Source organism: Globicephala melas, chromosome 10, assembly GCF_963455315.2.
Source record: "Globicephala melas chromosome 10, mGloMel1.2, whole genome shotgun sequence".
Lineage (NCBI taxonomy): Eukaryota > Metazoa > Chordata > Mammalia > Artiodactyla > Delphinidae > Globicephala > Globicephala melas.
Genome location: NC_083323.1, coordinates 63,171,474 through 63,192,517, shown reverse-complemented (window position 1 = coordinate 63,192,517; position 21,044 = coordinate 63,171,474). Strand labels below are relative to the sequence as shown.

The 21,044-nt window shown below is 56.8% G+C and overlaps 2 protein-coding genes across 2 annotated transcripts; one reads left to right on the top strand and one right to left on the bottom strand.

The window, feature by feature from the left end:
• Positions 1–1,341: 1,341 nt before the first annotated feature.
• TROAP (trophinin associated protein) lies at positions 1,342–8,312 on the top strand. Its single transcript, XM_030835172.2, has 14 exons — positions 1,342–1,628; positions 1,909–2,063; positions 2,169–2,355; positions 2,887–3,044; positions 3,134–3,271; positions 3,463–3,545; positions 4,198–4,250; positions 4,739–4,860; positions 5,809–5,925; positions 6,009–6,092; positions 6,193–6,252; positions 6,532–6,666; positions 6,822–7,914; positions 8,113–8,312. The coding sequence occupies exons 2-14, from the start codon at positions 1,920–1,922 to the stop codon at positions 8,310–8,312; spliced, it is 2,574 nt and encodes an 857-aa protein (XP_030691032.2). The 5' UTR covers positions 1,342–1,628; positions 1,909–1,919.
• A 295-nt stretch (positions 8,313–8,607) lies between these two features.
• On the bottom strand, positions 8,608–13,159 carry C1QL4 (complement C1q like 4). Its single transcript, XM_030835175.2, has 2 exons — positions 11,795–13,159; positions 8,608–9,753 (listed from the first exon to the last, which is right to left on the bottom strand). Exons 1-2 carry the CDS (start codon positions 12,329–12,331, stop codon positions 9,574–9,576), a joined length of 717 nt encoding a protein of 238 aa, XP_030691035.1. The 5' UTR covers positions 12,332–13,159; the 3' UTR covers positions 8,608–9,573.
• Positions 13,160–21,044: the final 7,885 nt, after the last annotated feature.

Below are 21,044 nucleotides of genomic sequence, written 5' to 3'. Positions count from 1 at the left end.
CTCTTTTACAGGAAGTTCAAATATTACTTCTTTTTGGAGGTCTTCCCTATCTCTCCAGGTATTCATTTGATCAATTATTCATTCATTCATTGACTCATTCAACAAATAGTGAACACCCTTACAGGCAGGCACAATGCAAGACATTGAAAATATAATGTAAGCCAAAAATAAAAGGTCACCACCTTCAGGGAGGTCTAGCAGGAGAGATCAGGTTTAATAAACACGATACATTAGGTTCACATTGGTGAATATACAATTACCAACTGAGATACATGCTCTGAGGAAACACTGTTCTTTGAGAGCACACAACTAAGGAAACTTTTTTAGATTAGGGTGGGTTGTGAGTGGAGGGGTTCAAGGAAGCCCTCTACAAGAAAGTAACAGCGAACATCCATTTGGAGGCATGAATAGGCAAAGTGGAAGGTACTGCAGACAGAGAGACTAGAAGGAACATGACAACTTTCAGGGATTGGAAATGGCAATGGAGTTGAAAAGCAGAGAACAAGGCGGAAAGTGGTACAAGATGGGGAGTATGAGTGGGGAGAGGTCAAGGCACAGTGGTAACATGACCAGATTTGCATTTTGGAAAGATTACTCTAGCTGCTGTATGGTGAATGGATTATTGTGGAGAGCAAGAGAGAATGGAGGGTGGGAGGCTTTTGCAATCCTCTAGGTGAGATTAGGGTGGAGATAATGAAGAGGAAGAAGCTAAATGAAATCCAAAGGTAATGAAAAGGTGTGAAGGAGAAATTGGAAGGGGAGGGCTTGTATAATAGGAAGCACAAGTCAGGGAGAGAATCTACCAGAGTCCTGTACGCTTGAAACCATCGCCCATTTCCCATTAGAGGTTAACCCCTTCCATTCTAACCAGTGTTCTAGGTTCCCTCATTTTCACACCCCTGCCTGCCAACATTCCTCCAGGCCTGTTGTGTTGAGTTCCAATGACACTGTTTTGAGCCTTGTTTTCTTATCTGTGAAATGGAGACCACACCTCACCATTCGTAAAGGTGGAGTGAAAAAAATGATTGTTTCTTTTTATTTTTGTTATTGTTAGCCTCAGTTCAATTTTTTCCAGCCCTCTCCGCCCGTCTGGAGGCAGTTCCTCGGCCTAGGCACAACGTACAGACGTTTCCTACAATGTGTCTGGAGCGGAGTCCCCACAGCTTGACGCCGAACTCTGATCAGAGTCGGGTGAGCGGTTCGGGCCAGCCTCCAACACCGTCAGTTAACCTCATTCAGGACACCAGCCCTTCCCACAATGCCGCGAGACTGCACGGTCCCGCACCAGTCCCGAGACCTCGCGAGAGTACCCAGCGCCCGTTGTCTCTCAGACTCCGAGCCCACGCCTTCGCCGGCCTCAGAAAGGTCTCCTTCTTCTTCTTCCACCCCGCGCTCCGCTCTCGGATTGGCTGGTTGAGTCGGGTCAGTTTTTTTCCTGGCCAGAAAGCGGCTCGACGACTAGTCCTTCTTTTGGCCTCGCCTCCGAAGCCTGCGGATTGGACAGCTGAATCCTGTGACACACGCCTCCGCAGGAGCGCAGACAAGCCAATCAGGAGCTTGGCGTATTTTACAAACTGGGGAAGTATCTGCAGCAGAAACCGAGAGAGTCCGGGGAAAAAGCGAAGCAAGTGAGGGCGACGCTGAGGGGTTCCGGGGGAGGTGCGGCACCGGGATCTTGGAGGGAATGAGGGCTTCGGGGGCTCGTAGGGAGGAGAAGCAGTTTGGGGTCCTGGGGCTAAAGAATAGGCTCAGAGGGTTAGGAGGAGACCCCCAGAAAAGAGGCCTTGCAGGCGCCGGGTCCTCTGGGCGCATGGATTTGGGTGGAGGTGGGAGTATCAGGGATGTCAGGACCGAAGCCCCGAGCTGGCTGACCTTTGATCCCTGATCCTGCCTTCTTCTCCGTCTCAGTTGTAGTCGTCATGACTACCCTCCAAGCCACGAAGGATCCTCTCCTCCGGGGTGTATCTCCTACCCCCAGCAAGATTCCCGTTCGCTCTCAGAGACGCCCGCCTCTCCCCACAGTCAAACCCAGCGCCCTGGACCAGGAGAACCAAGATCCAAGGGTAAGAGGGGTTGTGGGGGGTGAAGACAGTAGCTACAAGGACGCAGCACACACCAGCAACGCACCCCAACGCTGAGGCCCAGCTTTTTGTTCTCCCTTCCCTCAGAGATTGGTGCAGAAGCTCAGTAGTCAGCGCCCTCTCGTTGACTCAGCAGGCCCCAGGCCGAAAGCCACACATCAAACAGAGCAATCGGAGAGATTGGTGGGGAGTACTCAGCTTCGGAACCCCTTGGAGGAGCTCAGGCCTAGCCCTGGGAGACAAAATGTGGGACCTAGGCCCCCTCTCCAGACAGGTACCTGTTGGAGGCTTGAAGACAGTTTCTTTGGCTGGGTAGGAGAATTGGCTGGTGGCAGTGGGGTTTGGGGGCTTTGCATTCCCGGGTCTCCTGCTTACTATAATTCCTAGTCCCTGCTGCTAGAAAGCTCTTTGCTCTTAGAAGCCCTTTGCTTTCTTCAGCAAAGCGTCATCTCTTCTAAAGCCTTTTCCGCCTCTCCCAGTTGTAATCAATTGCTCTGTGTTCGCATGCTTTGCTGTACTTCTTTTATAACATGTCCATACTTGGACTTGAGTCTGTTACCTCTCTATAGTTTGATGATAGCTTTCCTGAGTATGGGGGCTTTGTCTTATTTGTCTCAGGGTGTCAGTGCCTAGAATAGTGTCTTACACAGAGCAAAGTCCTATGAATGTTTGGTGAGCTGAGTTCAGTTATATGAGTCTCTTCGGCTCACTCTTACACCTCAAGGTGACTCTGCTGGGCTCCCTGACCCCTCAGACTCCCTGCTTCCTGTTCCTTCTCACCTTTCCTTCTCCTCTTCCCTTGCAGAGGCTCCAGGGACCATAGAGTTTGTGGCTGACCCTGCAGCCCTGGCCACCATCCTGTCAGGTGAGGGGGTGAAGAGCTGTCGCCTGGGGCGCCAGCCCAGTCTGGCTCAGAGAGTACTGGTTCGAGGGAACCAGGGAGGCACCATCCGGAGGCGCCAGGTAATGAGCCAGGATAGGAGGAGATCAGGCTGGAGTAGGCTGATGAGGGAATCCTGAGCCTGTACTGATAGCCTCTCTTGGGGTCCTAGGATGCCCGGGCCTCTGCATACTTGGCTCCCAGAACCCCCACCCACCGACTGGACCCTGCCAGGGCTTCCTGCTTCTCCAGGCTGGAGGGACCAGGACCTCGAGGCCGGACCTTGTGTCCCCAGAGACTAGAGGCTCTGGTGAGTGCCCTTGAGGGGCTGATACTCAGTGCTTCTGGGAACTCCTTCCAAGGACAGAGCTGGGCCTTAGGAGGGAAGGTACCTCATGATGAGCCAGAGGGTTGGTATGGAGGCCGATGGGGTTGTTGGTGAAGCCTGAAGGTTTGAGGCCTACCTCTGACTCTGTTTTTTCTCTTGCTCCTATGGCTCAGATTCCACCTTCAGGACCTTCCTCTCACCCCTCTGCTCCTCCCGGTTTCCAGGAGCTAAGAAGAGAGACAGGTGGCAACAGCAAGTGAGGAGAGGGTCATCTGGAAAAGAATGATTCAGTGTCTGATACAGGGTTCCCTCAGAGCTGGGGCCTTCCGGTAGCTTTAGGACTTCCCAGCAGCCCAGGGCGGAAGGGGGAAATCTGTGAGTGCTCAGGGTGAGCCCTTGCAATAGGGGTCAGGCCTTCACAGCCAGGCCTCAATATGACATCAGTTTCATCAGGCTGTGGGACAAGGAGGGGACAGAACTGAGAGGTACCATCTCTTTTGTTTCGTGGCCAGAGCACAGACCGTGGCAGTAAATGGGATTTGGGTTTGATTTCTGACTCTTAGTACTTATGATTTGTGCAAGCTTGCCTTACCCTCCGAGCTCCAGTTTCTTTTCTTTTCTTTTCTTTTTTTTTCTGGCTGCGCCACTGCGTGGATTGTGGGATCTTAGTTCCCCAACCAGGGATTGAACCCGGGCGCTTGGCAGTGAAAGCGCAGAGTCCTAACCACTGGACTGCCAGGGAATTCCCACTTCAGTTTCTCTAATCTGTCAAATGAGGATAATGTTTGTATTACCATTTGAGGTTATCGTGAGAATTAAATGAGATGATGTTTGAAAAGCACTTAGCACAGGGCCCAGCTCGTACTTGGTACTCAGTGACTGCTAGCTGCTGTCCTTATCGCCATCAGGACTTCAGTGAGCCAGGCCTCAGGATTGCTTCTGGAGACCCTTGTCAAGCCTGGTGAGTGTGTCTGGCCATGGGGAGACAACAGGGACAGGGGAGCTGCTTGTAGGGAGCAAAACAAGAGAAAGCTCAGCAGGCTGTGGCGGGAAGCCCAGATCAGAAGGAGACAGAGAGGAAGAGATCTTCTTGATAGGCCAGAGGTTGGCCCAGTTGCACTTGTGTCGGAGGAGGTGGTCCCCGTCTCTACCCTCTCTCTGCCGCTTCCTGTAGGGTTTACCTTCCACTCACTGTTCGGTCCTCAGCCCCTAAGAGCCATCACCGCACCCCTAGCCCACTCAGGGTATTCAGATTAATGATTTACTACTGAAATAGTGCTGGCCTGCAAAGGGATGCTGGATGGGTCCCCACCCCTGATGGTGCAGTGGGGGCTGTCAAACTGGCATACCCTAGTCGGAGGTTGCAACCTCCGACTAGGGTTGCAGGGCCCTGTGCCAGACTTTGATGTGTGTTCCAGACACTGCAGCAAATTTCCTGTCTCCTCCTAGCTTCCTCTCTCCCTGAAGGAGAATATGAAGTTGTCACTCACTCAGATGAAAGAGGAGGGGGCCCCCTCGGTCTGGCTCAGCGAGTACCATTAAAAGAAACCCGAGAGACAACACACACCAGGGTGAGCTGGGACCTTCCTCCTCTGTGCTGGGGGAAGGGCACAGAGGAGATGCAGGGGGGGATTCCCCAGGAGCAGCGGCACTGAGGATTGTGGGTAGAGCCAGGCAGTCCCAGCCTGGATCTCAGCATGTTAACTGGGTCCTGGTTTGCCCTAGATGGACCCAAGGCCCTCTCCAGAGTGGTACTGGCCTCTGTTTACCAGGTGTCCGGGGCCTGCGAGTGAGAGGTCACAGTCTGGTATACATTTGTATCACCATCAGATCAGTGCTGAGAGTAAGACAGATCTGAGAGTTCATTCTTTCACTCCACAAGGGTTTATTGAACAGCTACTGTGTGCCAAGCAATGTTCTAGGTTCTGGATATACAGTAGGAAATAAGTTCACATTCTAGAAGGGGGAGACAAAAAATAAACACACGCGTAAAATATATAGTAGGTCAGATGGTGCTAAGTTATCTGTTTAAAAAAAAGAAAGTAAGGCACTGAAAGGGAAGGAGAAGTGGAAGGGGGTGATTGGTACTGTAGTTTCAGGTAGATCGGTCAGGGGAATCTCACTGAGGTGCGGCTAAGTGAAGAGCAGAAAGAGTTGAGGGAGTGAGCCATGCAGATAATCTGGGGAAGAACGTTCCAGGCCACAAGAACTGCAGATGCAAAGATGGCATGTACCTGGTGTGTTTAAGGATCAGCAAAAAAGCGAGGCTGAAGCAGAGTAAGAAGGAAAGGAAGTGAGAGGTTAGAGCAATGACAGAATCAGGTTGGGTAAGGATTTATAAAACAGCGTAAGATCTTGACTATTACTTGGAATGAGTGCAAAGCCATGGGGAGGGGGGATGAACAAGGGAGGGACATGACTTGATTAGATCTCAAAAGAATCACACTGGCTGCTCAAGTGAGGACAAGAAAGAGCAATGCCAAGCGGGAGGGATCACTCTTCCACCTTGTTCTCCACAGGACGGCAGTGACTCCTGCCTGATGCCCTCCCCTGGCCAAGTGATACCACCTGCCATCACCCGGCCATCACCCTTTGGACGGGCTCAGCGTGTGCCTTCCCCTGGCCCCTCAGCTCCAGTTTGTATCCACAACTCCTGGGGGCTGGGATCACTGTGAGGTCTCGGTTTTGTCCCTGCCCAACCACACCCATCTCTCCCCAGACCTCATATTCAGTGTTGCGGCGTCTCGCCATCCGCCCCAAAACCCAGTTCACACCCCTTCCATCGGCCCCCAGAGCTCGGCAGGTGAGAGAGGGCAGGGGAGGTAGCTGGCTTAGGCCAGGGCTGGAGGAGGAAGGGGATGGATGGGTACAGGGAAAGTCATGGCATCTCACTTCTGTCCCAGGCCCAGTGGTTGAGTGGCCTCTCCCCTCAGCCTTGCCCCGAAGAGCCTGCCCTGCCCTGGGTAAGTATCTGCCCTGCCCTGGGTAAGTACCTTCCCATGCTGAGCTTCCTCGCTCTGTCCCGTTGGCCTGAGGCCCAGCAGTTTTGAAGCAAGTGGGCTCTCTGGAAAAGCTGCCTAACTCTCCAACTCTCCCTGCTTCTCTGCTGCCCCTCCTAATCCAGGTCTAGGGCCACTCAGTTAAGGCCCTGATCCCTTCCTCACTAGTTTGAAGACTCAAACTAGTCTTCTTCCTACTCCAGCCTGGCTTCCTCACGTGGCCCCTCTCCTCCCATGTGGCAGGAGCAGATTGCAGTCCGGTTATTTGACCAGGAGAGTGGCATAAGGTTGCAGGAGGGTCCTGGGAAGCCACCCGTGTCAACTCCTTATGGACCCCACCCCAGTAGAACCCCCAACCTCCAGGAGCTGAAGCTGCAGGTGGGCTGGTGTGGGCAGCAGCTTTGATGCCCGATGGGCAGTGACGGGGCTGGGAAAGCGAGAAATGGCGGGGGTGGGGGTGGGCATGGAAATAGGACAGTGTGGGTACAAGACTTGCACCCACTTCTTGACATCACACTCTGTCCCACCCACAGCGCATCAGTATCCTGCAACAGCTTTTGCGACAGGAGGTAGAGGGGCTGGTGGACGGCAAGTGTGCCCCCCTTCATGGAGGCTCCTCTCTGGATGTGGTTGAACTTCAGCCCCTGCTGGCTGAGATTTCTAGAACTCTGAATGCCCCAGAGAATAAATCTGGGGCTTTTCATCTTCCTGGAATGTTACAGCACTCTGGGTTGCCCAAACCCTACCTTCCAGAGGGGTGTGGGGAACCAGAGCCCTGCCCTGGAGCAGAGCCCGAGGTAGCTCTGCCCTGCCCTCCAGCAGAACCAGGGCCCCCAGAGTCCTACCATAGGAGGGGGCCTGAGATATCAGAGCCCTCCACCCAGGAGGCTTCAGAGCCCTGCCCTCTGGGAGAGCCTGGACCCCTTCAGGCCTGCCCCCAGGGGCAGACAGGACTCCCAGAGCCCTCCCCTAGGGTAGAGCCTGGGGTATCAGAGGCCTGCTCCCTGGAACCCAGAAGTCCAGAGTCCAGCCCATGGTCCTGCTGCAGTCAGTGGGCTCCAGCGACCACCAGCCTGACCTTCTCCTCCCAACGCCCACTTTGTGCCAGCCCCCCTATCCACTCACTCCAGTCTCTGAAGCCCCCAACAGGCCAGGCAGGTAAGGAGTTGGTTGGAAGGGGTTGTGAACAAAGGAGGTCCTCATCTCTCGCTGGGAGCAGGGCCTGCCCTGCACCAGGTGATCCTACGCTTTCTTTCCCCTACCTCCCTTGCCCCAGTCCGGCTCTCCCACAGGAAGAAGTGGGGGGCTGCACCTTCAGCCCTGTGCTCCTAATTGGCTTGGCCCTTGGTCGCGGAGTGGGAAAGGGCAGTATATGGTGGGAGTCTAGGACTCCAGAGTCTGCCCTGATCTCTCTGTGGCCTTTGGCCCTCAGGCCCCAGCAATCTGGCCCCTCGAACCCTGGCCCTGAGGCAGCGCCTCAAAGCATGTCTGACCGCCATCCACCACTTCCACGAGGCCCGCCTGGACGACGAGTGTGCCTTCTACACCAGCCGAGCCCCTCCCTCAGGCCTCACCCGGGTCTGCACCAACCCTGTGGCCACATTGCTCGAACGGCAGGATGCCCTGGTGAGCCTCCGGTCCACAGCCAGCTGTGCCTGTGGGAAGTAGGAAGTAGGGCAGGGGGCCATCCTCGGCTCCTTTACAGAGGTCAGGGCGAAGAGCTGGCTACAGTTCAAGGACGGCTGGGCTGTGACGAGGTCAGGGGGAAGAGCTGGTTACAGTTCAAGGACGGCTGGGCTGTGACGAGGTCTTCTCTCTCCCTAGTGTTTTATTCCAGTCGGTTCTGCTGCCCCACAGGACTCTCCGTCATGAGGCATACGCCTCCACCCACTCCTGTCCTGCCTTGCACCTTCCTTTTAACCCTTATTTATTTTCCACACCATGTACTGGGGGCTGACACCCTTTTGTCCTTCAATAAAGTTTCTAAAATGTCCAAATGTCTGTTTTCCTCCGGTCCTACTTAGGCCAGCTACTCCTGTTTCTCCTCAGTTGTCCACATGGTGGCAGTGTCCTCCAGCTTAGAGGCCAGCCCTGGGTTCTCAGTCTTCCCCAGGCTCCCTCGCCCAGAAGCTGTCCAGGTCATCCCACTCCTGCACACCCCACCCTCCCAGCAAGCACTATGAGTGAGTGTTTTTTTTTTGGGGGGGGGCGCGAACGTGGGCCTTTGGGGAGCTGCTTTTCTCCTTGCTCCCTGAGATCTTGGCCGCTCCCAGGAGCCGTCAGCAACTCCTGCATCGCCTAGAGTTCCCTAGAACTCTCCCCCTGCATCAGCAGAAGCACCAGACCCATACCTCTGGAATCCTCCCTTGCTAGTGTCCCTCTGGTTGGCGTCTCCCTACAGTGTAAGGCCTCAAAGCTCTCCTGAAGCTGATACCCTTCCCCGTATCAGAGTAGAAACCCTGGGCTACTCCCCTCCTCGGCTTCCCCAGAGGCAGGCCTTGCCAGGAATAATGAAACCTTTGCCTCTGGCAGAGAGTGATAGGGTAGGGGTCCTTGAGAGGAGTGAGGAAAGGGTCAGCCACTCTCCCCCACTCTGTGCACCGAGTTAAGAGGCACACACATTCTCCCACTTCACTTTATTGGAAGAGGCAACAGCAGCTGTAGCCCCAGGGCCTAACCCCCGATGGGGGTGAAATGGGGACTGCAGGATGAGTTTTAAATGCTAGGAAAGAATTTCCTGGTTCCTCCAGTTCACAGGGAGGCTGCCAAGGCTAGAGCCTGAAGCCTGAAAATGGAGATGAGGGGAGGAGGGGATGGCAGAGAAGTTGTCATGACAGAGGACCAGCGCCTACCCGCCCTGATGTCTCCTCCCGCCTAGAAGGGCTCCTTCTGTTTCTGTTCTCTCCCTCCCCCAAAGCCAGGGCTTCCCTTCTGTTTTCTGCTTTCCGTGCCTCTGTGCTGCAGTTAGTGAACCTGTTTCCTAGCTCCCGAGAGAAGAGAGGGCCACGACCTGCGCCCCCCTCCTGGCCCGGCTTTCACAGGCATGTGCGCGGATGCTGGTGGTCCCTTCCCAAGCCGCTCTGCTCCTCCGGCCAGTTTCCTCAGCTCCCCAGCCACTCAGTTATACCCCGGAGCACCAAGAGTCCGCCCATTAAAGGCCACCTCCGGGAGCGGGAGGGCCCGTCCCACCCCCAGTCTCTCAAAGGATGGGGTGGCGCCTTGGGTGGGGCAAGCTGAAGGTGGGTGAGGGGGGGAGCGGAGGGGTGGCGGGGGATGGGGCCCGACTCAGTCCGGGTAGATGATGAAGCCAGAGAAGGTGCTGTACTTGTTGGTGTTACCGCCGTGCACCTTCCCGCCGTCCAGCTTGATGAAGACTTCATCTCCCACATCCAGGTGCAGGATGACGCTGTTGCTGGCATAGTCGTAGTTCTGGTCCGCGTCCTGTGCAATGGCGCTGGCCCGGACCTAGAGAGGGGGAACAGAACAACCCACTCATGCCCTGTGCGGAGCTGGGGTGATGAGGGGTCGGCCGAGGAGATGCAAATGGGCCTGTGAAGGTGACGCGAGGGTAGCAGGCTGCAGGGTTTGGGAAGGACAAGGTGCTTCGCAGGCACTGCCATTCACTAGCTGCTGGGACTCGGGCAAGTTTCACGCTTTCTGTGGTCCTTAATTTGAGCTATAAGGTAGGAGGTAGTAATAGAACCTACCTCCTCAGGTTGTTAGGATTAAATGAGTTACTACGTGCGAAGTGTGTTACAAAACAGCGCTTTGCACAAAGAAAATGCTATATAGGTTTTGCTATTATTCTTATTTAAAAAATAAAATTAGACTGTAGGATAATTTTTAAGATTCTGAACCCACTCGGACCTTCTAAACTTGTGCTCCCTTCCCCCAGAGATAGGGCACAGGTGTGTCTGTGCGTGTGTAAGCAAGGGTGCAGGCTGTGGGAAGATGCCATGATGTAATCCTCCTCGATTGTCCCTCCTAGTGCCCGCGGGCGCCCCGACGTGGGGGTCGCCTTCCGCCCAAACAGGTAGTGCCTCTTCCGCTCTGGCCTCGCTGCTGTAGGTCGCCTCACCGACGCCTCAGCGTCGCAGCCAGCCCCCTCCCCAGCCCCCTCTTCCTGTCCCGAGGGGGCTGGTTATTAACTGATTAATTATTCATCATTATTCTAATCACTATTTACCGTGCCCAAAGCCGCAGCGCCCGCACCGCGGAATACAGTGTGGGAGCCGCGTGGCCCCCGCCCCCTCGGGAAGCGACGCACTCTAGATACATACTTTCCCCCTCCGCCCCTCACAGACACGCCGCACAGACCACACACACCTACTCAGTGCCACAGGCAAGCAGCCACCGCTCTACTCTCACACCTTCGCACCCCGCACCCACAGACACACTTGAATCACGCACACACACGCTACAGTCTTACACACATACACTCTCACTCCCTTTCCCTGGGCTCCTGGGTCGGCCCTGCTGGGGGGAGACCTCAATGTAGTGCCTTCGGTTCTTGGAGCGGAAGGGTGCTGCAGCGGTAGCAAGACCTGGGGTTCGGACAGGTGGGATAAGCAGGCCTGACGCGCCACGGTCAAATCACCCCACCGCGCACGGGGCGTTCGGAGGTCACAGCTCAGCCCTAACCTTACACCCTGCGGCTTGCGTGGCCCAGGCACATTTCCCCAGCCCCACCCCTGTGGCCTCTGGCTCCCCCTAAGCGTGTCCTGGACCTTGAGCTGAGTCTTTGGGACTTTTCTTCCAAGCTAAGGCAGCAGTGACTCCGACTCTGACCACAGGAGCAGGGACCAGGCCGGGGTCCAAGGCTTCTGCTTTATCTGTTCTTGCCTCTTCCCTTCTCCCAAATTCGTTCCTGCAAGCCGCCTGGCTGGCCCCAGTGCTGCCTCATTTTCCACCTCTGCCTATGGACTCAGTATTAGCTGAGGGTAAGGCCCACTCTAGAATTGACCTCAGGCCCTGGGACTAGTAATAGAGTTGCCTGGAAAATGAGACAGTGTTTTCTTTCTTTTTTTACCTTCTCCTTGAAAATCCAAGCTTAATGACCCCCATACGGGAACAGATACCAACTGCCCACGGCGTGATACCCGGACTCCATTCTAAGTCGAAGGAGCCAGACTCCGGTAACTTGCCCATCAAGTGGCTGGGTAACCCAAAGGCCAGGAGGGCTGCCCAAGACAGGTGAAAAGAGGCTAAGAGGCAGGGTGAGATACCAAAGAGGTTTGCTGTATAGTTGCCTATAGTCGGAGTGTGAGGCTCTGAGTTTTAATTCTGACACCATTCCTAATGTTCCATAAGACCCTGGGCAGGTCGTTTTCTTTCTCTGGCCCCCCAATTCCTTTTGGACTAAATGAAGCGATTTCTAAGTTCTTGGCAATGTGGCCTTCTTGGATTTAGTGACGGTGTTTGGGGAAGAGGTTCGGGTTGCGTAATGAATGCAGGGAGAATTAGAAAGCTACCTTGTCTGGGGCTGGGTGGGAGAGGGGCAGCTCACCTGTCCATTCTTCATCAAGTCCGCCCACATGCTGGTGCCGTCACCGCCGCGCATAAGCACATGGTAAGCGAAGAAGTAGACACCTGGCATGGGGCAGGTGAACTTGCCACTGGCTGCCTCGTAAGCGTTGCCCACGTTGGTCACCACGTCGTCGAAGCGCAGCACTTCGTAACCTTCGTGTGGCCGCCGCAGGCCAGCATAGAAGGCAATTCGAGGCACGTAGCCGGCAGGGGGCGCTACCCCGCCGGGGCCTGGGCCTGGAGGGCCCGGGGGACCTGGCCTGCCCGGCTCTCCTGGAGGTCCTCTGGGACCTGGTGGTCCCGGGGGCCCTCGCAGACCTGCCTTCCCGCGCCGGCCCACCTCTCCCTTGGCGCCCTGAGGGAAGGGGGGTACGGAGGCGGGCGCGCCGTCGGGTCCTGGGCCTCGCGGCCCGTGGGGGTCGCACACCATGCGGCAGCGACCCAGCATCTCGTAGTGCGCCGGCCCGCGGGAGCTGTGCACTAGCAGCGGAATGGCCACCAGCAGCAGCAGCACCATGGCCACCCCGACGGCCGCGCCCGCCACCCTCTTGCGGCGGCTCAGCCGCGACGCGGCCAGGGCCAGCAGATCCTCCTCACTCTTGGGTGCAATGGTGGCGGAGGCCCGGGGCTTTCCGCGGGCGCCAGAGGCGGTGACCGGGCTCGGGCCTGGGTCGGGATCCCCCCGACGGCTGCGCCCGGCCCCCCCGCCCCTGTGGGCTCCCGCCTCAGTGGTGCCGTTCCCCAAACCTTCCGTCAAGGCGGAGGTCCCCCCGTTGTTTGGACCAGGGACAGCTCCCGACAGTTCAGAGTCCGTGGTCCTCTATTACCCTCTCGTTCAGTCTAACGTTCCCAGGCGCCTGAAATCGGTGGCTTCTCGGACGGCTGGTTTCTTACAGATCTAGGATGCCTGCCCTCCGGACAGCTGCTTTCTCGAGGATGGCGGCGCCTAGGTCCCAGGCTACCCAGACGGATAGCTCCCGGCCGGAGCTGGGACTACTCTCCGCGCTCTGGACGTCCGGGGCTCTGCGCTGCGGGTGGCGCCCACCGGACGCGACCTCCTCGCAGGTTTGCGCTCTGGCTCTTGGCGAGCCTTGACCCACCTTTCTACCCTAGCCGCGGCCCCAGCCCCTGCTGAAGCCCTGGCCCCGCGTCTCTCTCCAGCTAGCGCTCTCCCTCTCTGCGTCCCTAACCTTCCTTCCCTCCCTCCCGGAGCGGCAGTGCGGGTGGTGTGAGCCGCGACGCGGCGGGAGCCGCTCTAAGAGGCCGCGGCGGGGGGGGCGGGGGCGGAGCGACCCCTGGCGCCCAGAGAGGGAAGCGTGGAGGCGGGGCAGGCCACGGCCCCCACCCGCGTCCCCCCAGCCTCTCGGTTCCTGACCGGCTCTAAACCAATTCTGCAGGGATTCACTGCCCTCACCCTATCCTTACTTTCACCCTCTACCCTGAGTTTGGTATTCTCAGAGCCCGGAGGAGGCCAGAAACGGGGATGGGATAAAAAGCGGTGGAGATGCACACACACAGAAGACAGACGTGGATTCCAGAGCTAAAAAGAGCCCTCCCCGGCTCCCCCCCTCAAAAAAAAGAAAAAAGAAAAAAAGAAAAAAGCCCACGAGCAAACAACAAGGACTAGAAAAAAATAGAAATTCGCCACTCAGTGCCCGTGACCGAATAACATATGGTAAAGGGTTCAACGGGTACGGGTTGGCCTGAACTGGAAAAGGCAAATCTCCAGGCACCTCTACCCTCGACCCCCAGTGTTGGCGGAGGGGGCCGCAGAGCAATCGAGAGAGTGAGGGAACAGAGAGAGTGAGAAAACAGACCAGCCTGGGAAAGCGAGCAGGAAACCGACAGGAAAGCAGAGGAGCTACAGAGAAATCAAAGGGATGCAAAGCCAGATAGAGACGCAGAGACAGAGACAAAGCTTGAAAAAGAGACTAAATGACAGCCCCAGAGGGGGAGAAGGAGAGACAGAGACGGAGAGAGAGAGACAGGAGCCAAGACAGGTTGACAGATCGAGAGAGAAATGTAAATGGCGCGCTGCAGAGAGACACCCAGGTCCGTGTTCGGACTCCAATGTGACATATCAACTGTGGGGACGACGCGGAGGCGGGGCGCTTCTTGGAGCAGTGTGGTAGGCTCTGGGCCTGTGCATTGTGACAGTGTGCTGGCAAGTGTGGACGTGTCCATGGGACCCTGGCCTTGTGTGTCCCTGGGTGAGTGGGATTGTGGATTGTGGATTGCCTTTGTGTATGTATGTGTGAGGGCTGTTTGAAGGGAGGTTTTATATTTGTCTTCCTCTTAGTCCCTAAATGTGGAACCCCATGAATGTCATCTTTCTTATCTCAGGACTGAAGAGTAGAGAGTTTACTGGGGAGAAAGAGTCAGAAGGCAGCTCTTGCCCTGGCAGCCCAGCCCAGTCCCACCCCTGCCCAGGTCCCAGACCTTGTCCAGCCCCAGGATCTCTGCCCCTTCACCCTTCCACAAAGGGCTGTGGTTAGATGGAAACTCAGAGAAGTTGGACCCCACATAATAAATGTTTGGGAGAGGGATTTGAAATTTGAAATTGGTTATGCAAAGTAATATAACTAAAATGCAGTTTCAGTGCTAGGCACCCACCTGTGAGGGGTGGCTGTGTCTGTCATTCGGGTGACCAAGAGGAAACACAAGCTTTGATAGGTCCCTCTCTGTGAGGGGTCTGCATCCTTCCTCAGGGTCTCGCCCCTCTGGGAGAAATTTCTTGCTCACAGGGACTCCAGGGCCAGAGGCCTGGAGAAGAGGTTCCAGGACTGGCAAAAGTGGGGTATTCGGAGGCCCTGGAGGTGGACAACTGCAAAGGATCTGTTAGAGACTAGGGTAAGCCAGTACTGTAATGTATAAGAGTACATTATGTAAAATGGAGAGCACAGGGCACATCAGGGCATAATTATTGGGTGGAAGATGATTTCCTCATCTCTTGTTTCCTGTACTCCTTCCCTGCCCCTCCCAGCCCGTAATGGTGCAGGAAGAAGGAGGTTGCTGAGGACGGGCCTGTGTGGAGGGAGGCCCCTACATGCTTGAAAGGGCTGGGAGAGAAAGGATTGGCAGTCAGTGGGGGTGGGGCCTCCTCCAACCATAAATACAAATTTTATTCAAGGTCTTTGTTGCCATTTGTCTTCCTCGGGGGGCTGAGGGCCATGTCGGCCCGTGCATGTCTAATTCCGAATCTGCTCCCCTAGGCTGGATGATGGATGGATCAGAGAGGAGAGCAGGCCAGGGCTCACACTGACCTCACCACCCGATCCTCAAGCCTCATCGGCCCCAGGTCCTGCCACCCCTCTCCCTCCTCCTCCCCCCTCTCCTGCCACCCACTCACTAAAGGCCCTCTCTGCTCAGCCCTGCTCCCCACCCCTCTCTCCTACTAACCAAGGCCCTCTTTTTGAGCCCCTCACCTCAGCCCCTGTCAGGTCCTAGCCCTCTTCTCTCGGAGCTTCCCTTCTCCTCCCATCCCCAGCCCAGGCTGTGAGCTTCGGTGACCAGCAGGGCTGCAGGCGGTAGCGGGTGTGTATGGTGGGGGAAGCAGGCTTAGCTCACAGGGAGCTGAGGGGCCAGCTCCATGAATTTATTCATGTTCTGTTGCTCTTTCCCCACGCTCTGGAATGAAGCTGCCAGCTCACCAGGTCCTTACTGCTTCCTCTGCAGCTGTCAACATTCGGCCGAGAAGGGACCTGGGTAGGGTCAAGGCCAGCTAGGGTCAGCTAGGCCAGCTCCTGGGGCCAGAAGCCAAGTGTCTGGGCTCAAGAGGAAATACTGGGGCCCAGGCTGGGGTCTGGGACAATTTACCCAGAGCTCCTTGGGCAGCCAGACTGGGAGGCCCCAGGGAGGTTGTGTGGTTGGGAATGGGATGTAGGCAGAGACGTGTGCTGCAGGGCATAGAATGGGCAGTGGAGGAGGGGAGAGGAGAGGAAGACTGAGTTCCCCAGGCTCCCCTATTTAAAAGCACAGCCCAGACTGAATCCTGCCTTACCCTCTGCCCTTGACTCTGCACTAACCCTGACCCTAATCCCAAAGTATACACTTGACTCCTCTCCAATCCTAAAATGAATCCTAACTCCCTAACCTGACTCTAAATAGAACCCATCCCGACCTGTCCTGTCCTGGAACCTAGGGGTCTCCCAAGAATTTCCCCCAGGGCTTAGGGCCAGGTGTGTGTCAGAGTTCTGAGGACCAGACTTTAGATTAGCATGTGATTAGCATATGATTTGCATGTGATATGTGCCTTCTACTCTGAGGAAGTTTTCTTGTTAAAATTTTATGAAGTCTAGCGGAAAGGTCCTGGCTCCTTGAAGTTTTTCTCTTTTTGTTCCTTCTCCCACACTCCTTGTCACTGACCCAGACCCCTTCAAGGGAAGAAAGGGGGTGAGGAAATGAGCAGTAGAAAATTCATGGGAGGAAAGATCCTGGTAGTGTGATCTACCCCTGTCACTTGCAGTATAACCTCCACAAGCCTCAGTTTCCTCATCCATAAGAGCAGAGGAACCAGCTGGCTGATGTTACATTAAGATCTAAGGAAATGCACTCCACCGCCCGCCGCACCCCGCCCTCTCTCCTTCCTCACCCTTCAGGGCCGTCCATAGTGTGGTTCTTCTCCACTTCCCTCCACCCCACCCATACACACACTCTGGCTCTCAGCTCCTACATGTAAGATCACACAGAACTGGAAGCAACCTGGGTTGCCTGGTACCAGACCCCTGGTATGAAGAGAAAGGAAAAATGCCCACCTGAGAGGAAAGGGAATAACATGGATAGGGAAATAACATTATTGCGTGCTTACAGCATTTTAGGGCTTTTACTTGAGAGTTACTGCATCCTCGATGCCTCCCTGAGAGGATGTATTGTCTCCATTTTACAGATGAGGAAACTGAGGCCTGGAAATGAGAAATGCCTTGTCCTGTATCACTTTGTAAGTGGCAGCCCTAGAACTGGAGTTCCGATCTCCTGGCTTCCTTCTCACTGCCCTGGAGAAGAGAAATGACACCCAAGGCAGTGGAAGGGTGAGAGAAGCAGGACTGGAGTGGGGAGAGAGATTTGAATTGGTCTCAGGGGAGACCTATGTGTGTGAGGCCAACGGGGCAGGGCCTTGGCTCAGGGTGTCCCCCATCCCCCACCCCCAGCGCTGACACACAACAGGTGCTCGGCTGTTAGCTAAAGGATGTCGGCCGAAGTCAGCTGCGGAGAAGAGCTGTTCAGTCCGAAGAGGAGAGGGAAGAGAAAGGGGAGGGAGAGGGAAACGAAGCGAACTGCAGAAAAACGTGCTCAAGAGGCCAAAGGTAGGAAAGCTGGCCAGAGGGCTGAGGACAGCTCTCCACTCGCCACCGGTGGGAAAACAGTAGCGGCCCAAGAGCCCGCGCACACTTTGCCCTCTGGCGCAGAGGGTCGACAGGCCCCAGCGAGCGGCGAGGGAGCAAGTATGCCGCCGGGCCCAGGGCTTCTACTCATCCGCCGCACGGATCCCCTGGCACGGCAGCTCAGTGCAGCCTGAGGTTCTAAGGGCCGCCGCCAGAGCCCACAGGGCTGAGAACAGGCTCCTGGCTCCACAAGGAGGGGCTAGAGATTGCTTCCAAGGTATCTGTCAGGCCAGCCCTTGACCCCTGGCCAGGTGCGGCTCCCCGCCATAGCCTCTCTCTCCACCCCATTTTGCTCCCCTCTCCCCGCGCCGTCCACCAACTCCAGCCTGCAGTTAATGAAATGTGGCGAGCGGCCGCACAGACAGCTGTCAGACCCCTCATTTCTCCTCCGGGATATTGGATCCCGCCCTGGGAGACCGACAGGTGAGCAGAGGAGAGGTGATGCGGGGAACGGAGGGCTGGGCTCCGGCTGGTGGGAGTCCGGAGAGCAGGGGGCAGCGCCAAGCTGAAATCTTCGAAGGCCCTGCGAAACGAGGTCGGCCGTAGCATGCTTTCTGCCCGGGGCCCCTAGCTCTTTCCTTTTCTCCATCAAGCAGGAGACTTCACACACCCCACAGCCACGGCGCCCTGACCCTCGTCGACCCGGGACTCCTGGTCCCGCACCCTAGAAGATCTGCCCCCCCTTGTGCGCTGCGCATAGCGTCTCTGAGCCGGCGGCCGCGGCCCGGTGCTTCCTCCCACCTCCTTCCATCTCTTCCTTCTTTCTCCCCCTCCTTCCCGAGCTTCCTCCCCGGCGGCCGCGGCCTTTATTAGGGATTCCGCGGCTGTCGGTCCCGCCATCCATCCTGTCCGCTGGCAATTAGGCGGCCAAACAAAGAGCAGCTTCGGATGGATGAGGGTCCCGGCGGATCGGAAATGTGAAGGGTCAGCGCTGCCGCCCGCGGCGCACCCCGCTCCCCCTCCGCATAATCACCGGCCGCCCGTCACTCAGCCGGCCTCCCGGGGAGCTCCGGGGCCCGGGCTGGGGGAGGGCGAGGGCGGGACTGCAGCCTAGGTGCCTAGGGCATGGCGAAGGCGGACCTGCAACAGGGGCGCCTCCTGCTGGAGAATGGAGGACTGCGGGAGGCCGGAGGTACCTGGAGGAGAGAGAGGGCAGGACATGGCCCCCCCAGATCCCTGAAGGCGGACTGTGGGACTGCTGCCTGGGGGCTTCCTGTACAGAAGCGGGGACTTCAGCTGCGGGAGAGAGGAAGATGGTGGCCAACGCGCCCCCTGCTAGGAGGCTGCGGGACGAAGCCTTAGGGCCTCGGATCTGAAGAAGTGGAACCGAGCCCAGGACGAGCCCCCTTAGGGTCTGTAGCCTGGTGCGCCTCCTATTGGAATAAAATGATACTGCGCTTCTATACCCGGATCTCTTAAGTGAAATCCAACCCATGCACATCAAATCCAGAAAAGCTGCAAGGCTGGGCGAGCCCGAATGGAGCCAGAGGAAGTTCAAGGAGTCCGGTTTTTACTGCGGGTTCTTTGGCGCTAGCTCCCAGCTGACAAATCAACATCTCAATCTGACAATTATTAGTCGAGGTGGGGGGAGACGGGCTTTCGCCGCCTGGGCCGCTTAGCCCTCCCTGAGGGCGGCAGAGAGGTGGGCGGTGCTGGCAGTGATGAACGACTTGGGGGGGGGGCCAGGGCCCCGAGCGCGCATTCATTACTCGACTGACAGGCGGGCGGCGGGCCGGGCGGGCCGGCCGGGCCGCGAGTGGACGTGCCGGGAAAGAGGCAGTGGCAGGAAGGAGAATAAGGGAGGCGTATAGCAGCCCCACTGCCCCGTCAGCTCCCGGTTCTTCACCTCGACCCTGGTACTTACTTGACTTCCTTAAGCTCAGCCTTTTACCTGTTGGAGCTGGCCATGGTTGAAGAATTTGGGGAGCGAGGACGGGGACCTAAGCCCTCTGCTTAGGTTAGGCGATTGAAGATCTAAGATGTCAAGACAGGGTGTAGACAGGCTTTAAGACTAGGCGCTTGTACCTGACCTAGGAGGAACCGTGCATAATTGCGCACGCAGAGGTGGCGTGTTGTGACAGGGATTGATGGGTGTGGGTCGCGAGTGGGGGTCAGTGATTGTGTGTGTCAGTGTTAGGGACGTGTCGGCCTGATTTTGTCAGTGGAGGTGTGTGCTGCGTGTGTCTGAGGATGAGCTACCACCTCTCCCCGCGTGACTGTGCCCCCCCCCCACACATTTGCTGTCAGCTCTGTCTCCAGTTCTGTAGGAAACAGTAATGTGCACGGTGACAGCTGAGGTGTGCTGCCGGGGGTGGGGCAGGGGGGATAGATGTTAACTGTGAGGGTGCTGGTTTGGACAACTGCTCCCTTCCACCACCTCCACCCCAACATCATCCCTTTCCCAAGCTTCCTGAAAGTAGTGGATGGCTTTTTCCAAAGTCTGGGGACCCAGTTGCTAAGTCCCGGGGAAGGAAGTGTTTACCACCAGAGTTTTCTACAGTCCACATACATACCCACATATACACAGTCGCCATCACATATACAGTCTCCAATATAAGATGTGAGCCACAACCCATCTGGCTTCCCCAGGCTGGTGGTGGACAGAGAGGAAGAGGTAGATCTCAGGACAGGAAAGGGCAGACCATTAGACCTCTCAAAGAGCACATCTCTTTGGGGCCTGGGCTATTGCTTCTAGGACGCTTACCTTTTGGATTTCAGGTCCAGTTCCTAGTGGACACCTTGGGAGGATAATGCTAATTATATTCGAATTCCTTCCCCTAATAACTCTCTTTCTCCACCTGGCTTTGTCTCCACTCTCCTTCCCCACTCTCAAACACACCAAAGGGGGACCTTCCCAGTCCTGAATCTCCTGGGTCTATAGGGCAGGGAGTTGAGGCGACTCTGGGTCTCTGGTCCCCTGTTTTGTTCAGGGTGTCTTTGAGCCGCCTTCCCTTTGCCTTGCTCTTCTTTAAACATAGGGTATCTCTTGGAGCCTCTATATCTTTGTGTCTGCGCCCCTCCTTGTGTCTGTATGTCTCTGCGTTTAGGAGTCTCTTCCAAATGTGTCTCCCTACTTTAGAGATCTCTCTCTGTTCCTCTGGGGCTTCTCCCTCTGGGAATAGCCCAGCACAACAGCGAGGCCCATGGGGATGGAGAAGGCCCCGTAGGGCTTCCTTCCTGCCGCCATCCAGAGGGGACTGCAACCTAAGGATGGCTAGGTAATGTCAGGGTCCGGCCACGGCCTGGGCCTGGTAGCTTCTCATTCACGGCACAGGCACCTGGTCGATGTCCTGCTATCCGCCCGCCCCCCCCACCAATCCCAAGCCGCCCTCCTCCAAGCCCCCGCCCCCTCCACCCGCCTGGAAAAGGCAAATTTGACATTTTTAAATCCCGAGCCTTAGAGGGATCGATGCGGCCCGGGGGCCCCGCCCGGGGTCGATATTCCTGATTGGGAAGCGGCCGCTGAGCGGAGCCGGAGTGTAAATCACCCGAACTGGGGGAGGGGGCGCGGGAGCCAATAGCTTCCCAGGCTTTCGGAGCTAGGCGAGGTCCCGGCCCGGCCCAACCCCAGGGCAATGGAATGAGGAGACCGATAGACCTTAGAGACCGAGAGACAAGCCCGCCCTTGGGCTCCCCACTCTCCAGCGCAGCTCTAACTCTGCGGGGCGGCTCTGGTCTCGCTTCAGCGGCCACCACCCTCCGTTGCTCCTGGAGCCGCCGGGGAGGCCGGTGTCGGAGCCAGCCATGCGGCGGCTCCTCTCCGGCCGCTCCCGCGGGGCCTGGGCTTCAGCGGCGGCTGTCACGAAGCTGACAGGCCAGGCCGACCGGGAAGGGGAGGGTGGCGGGGGA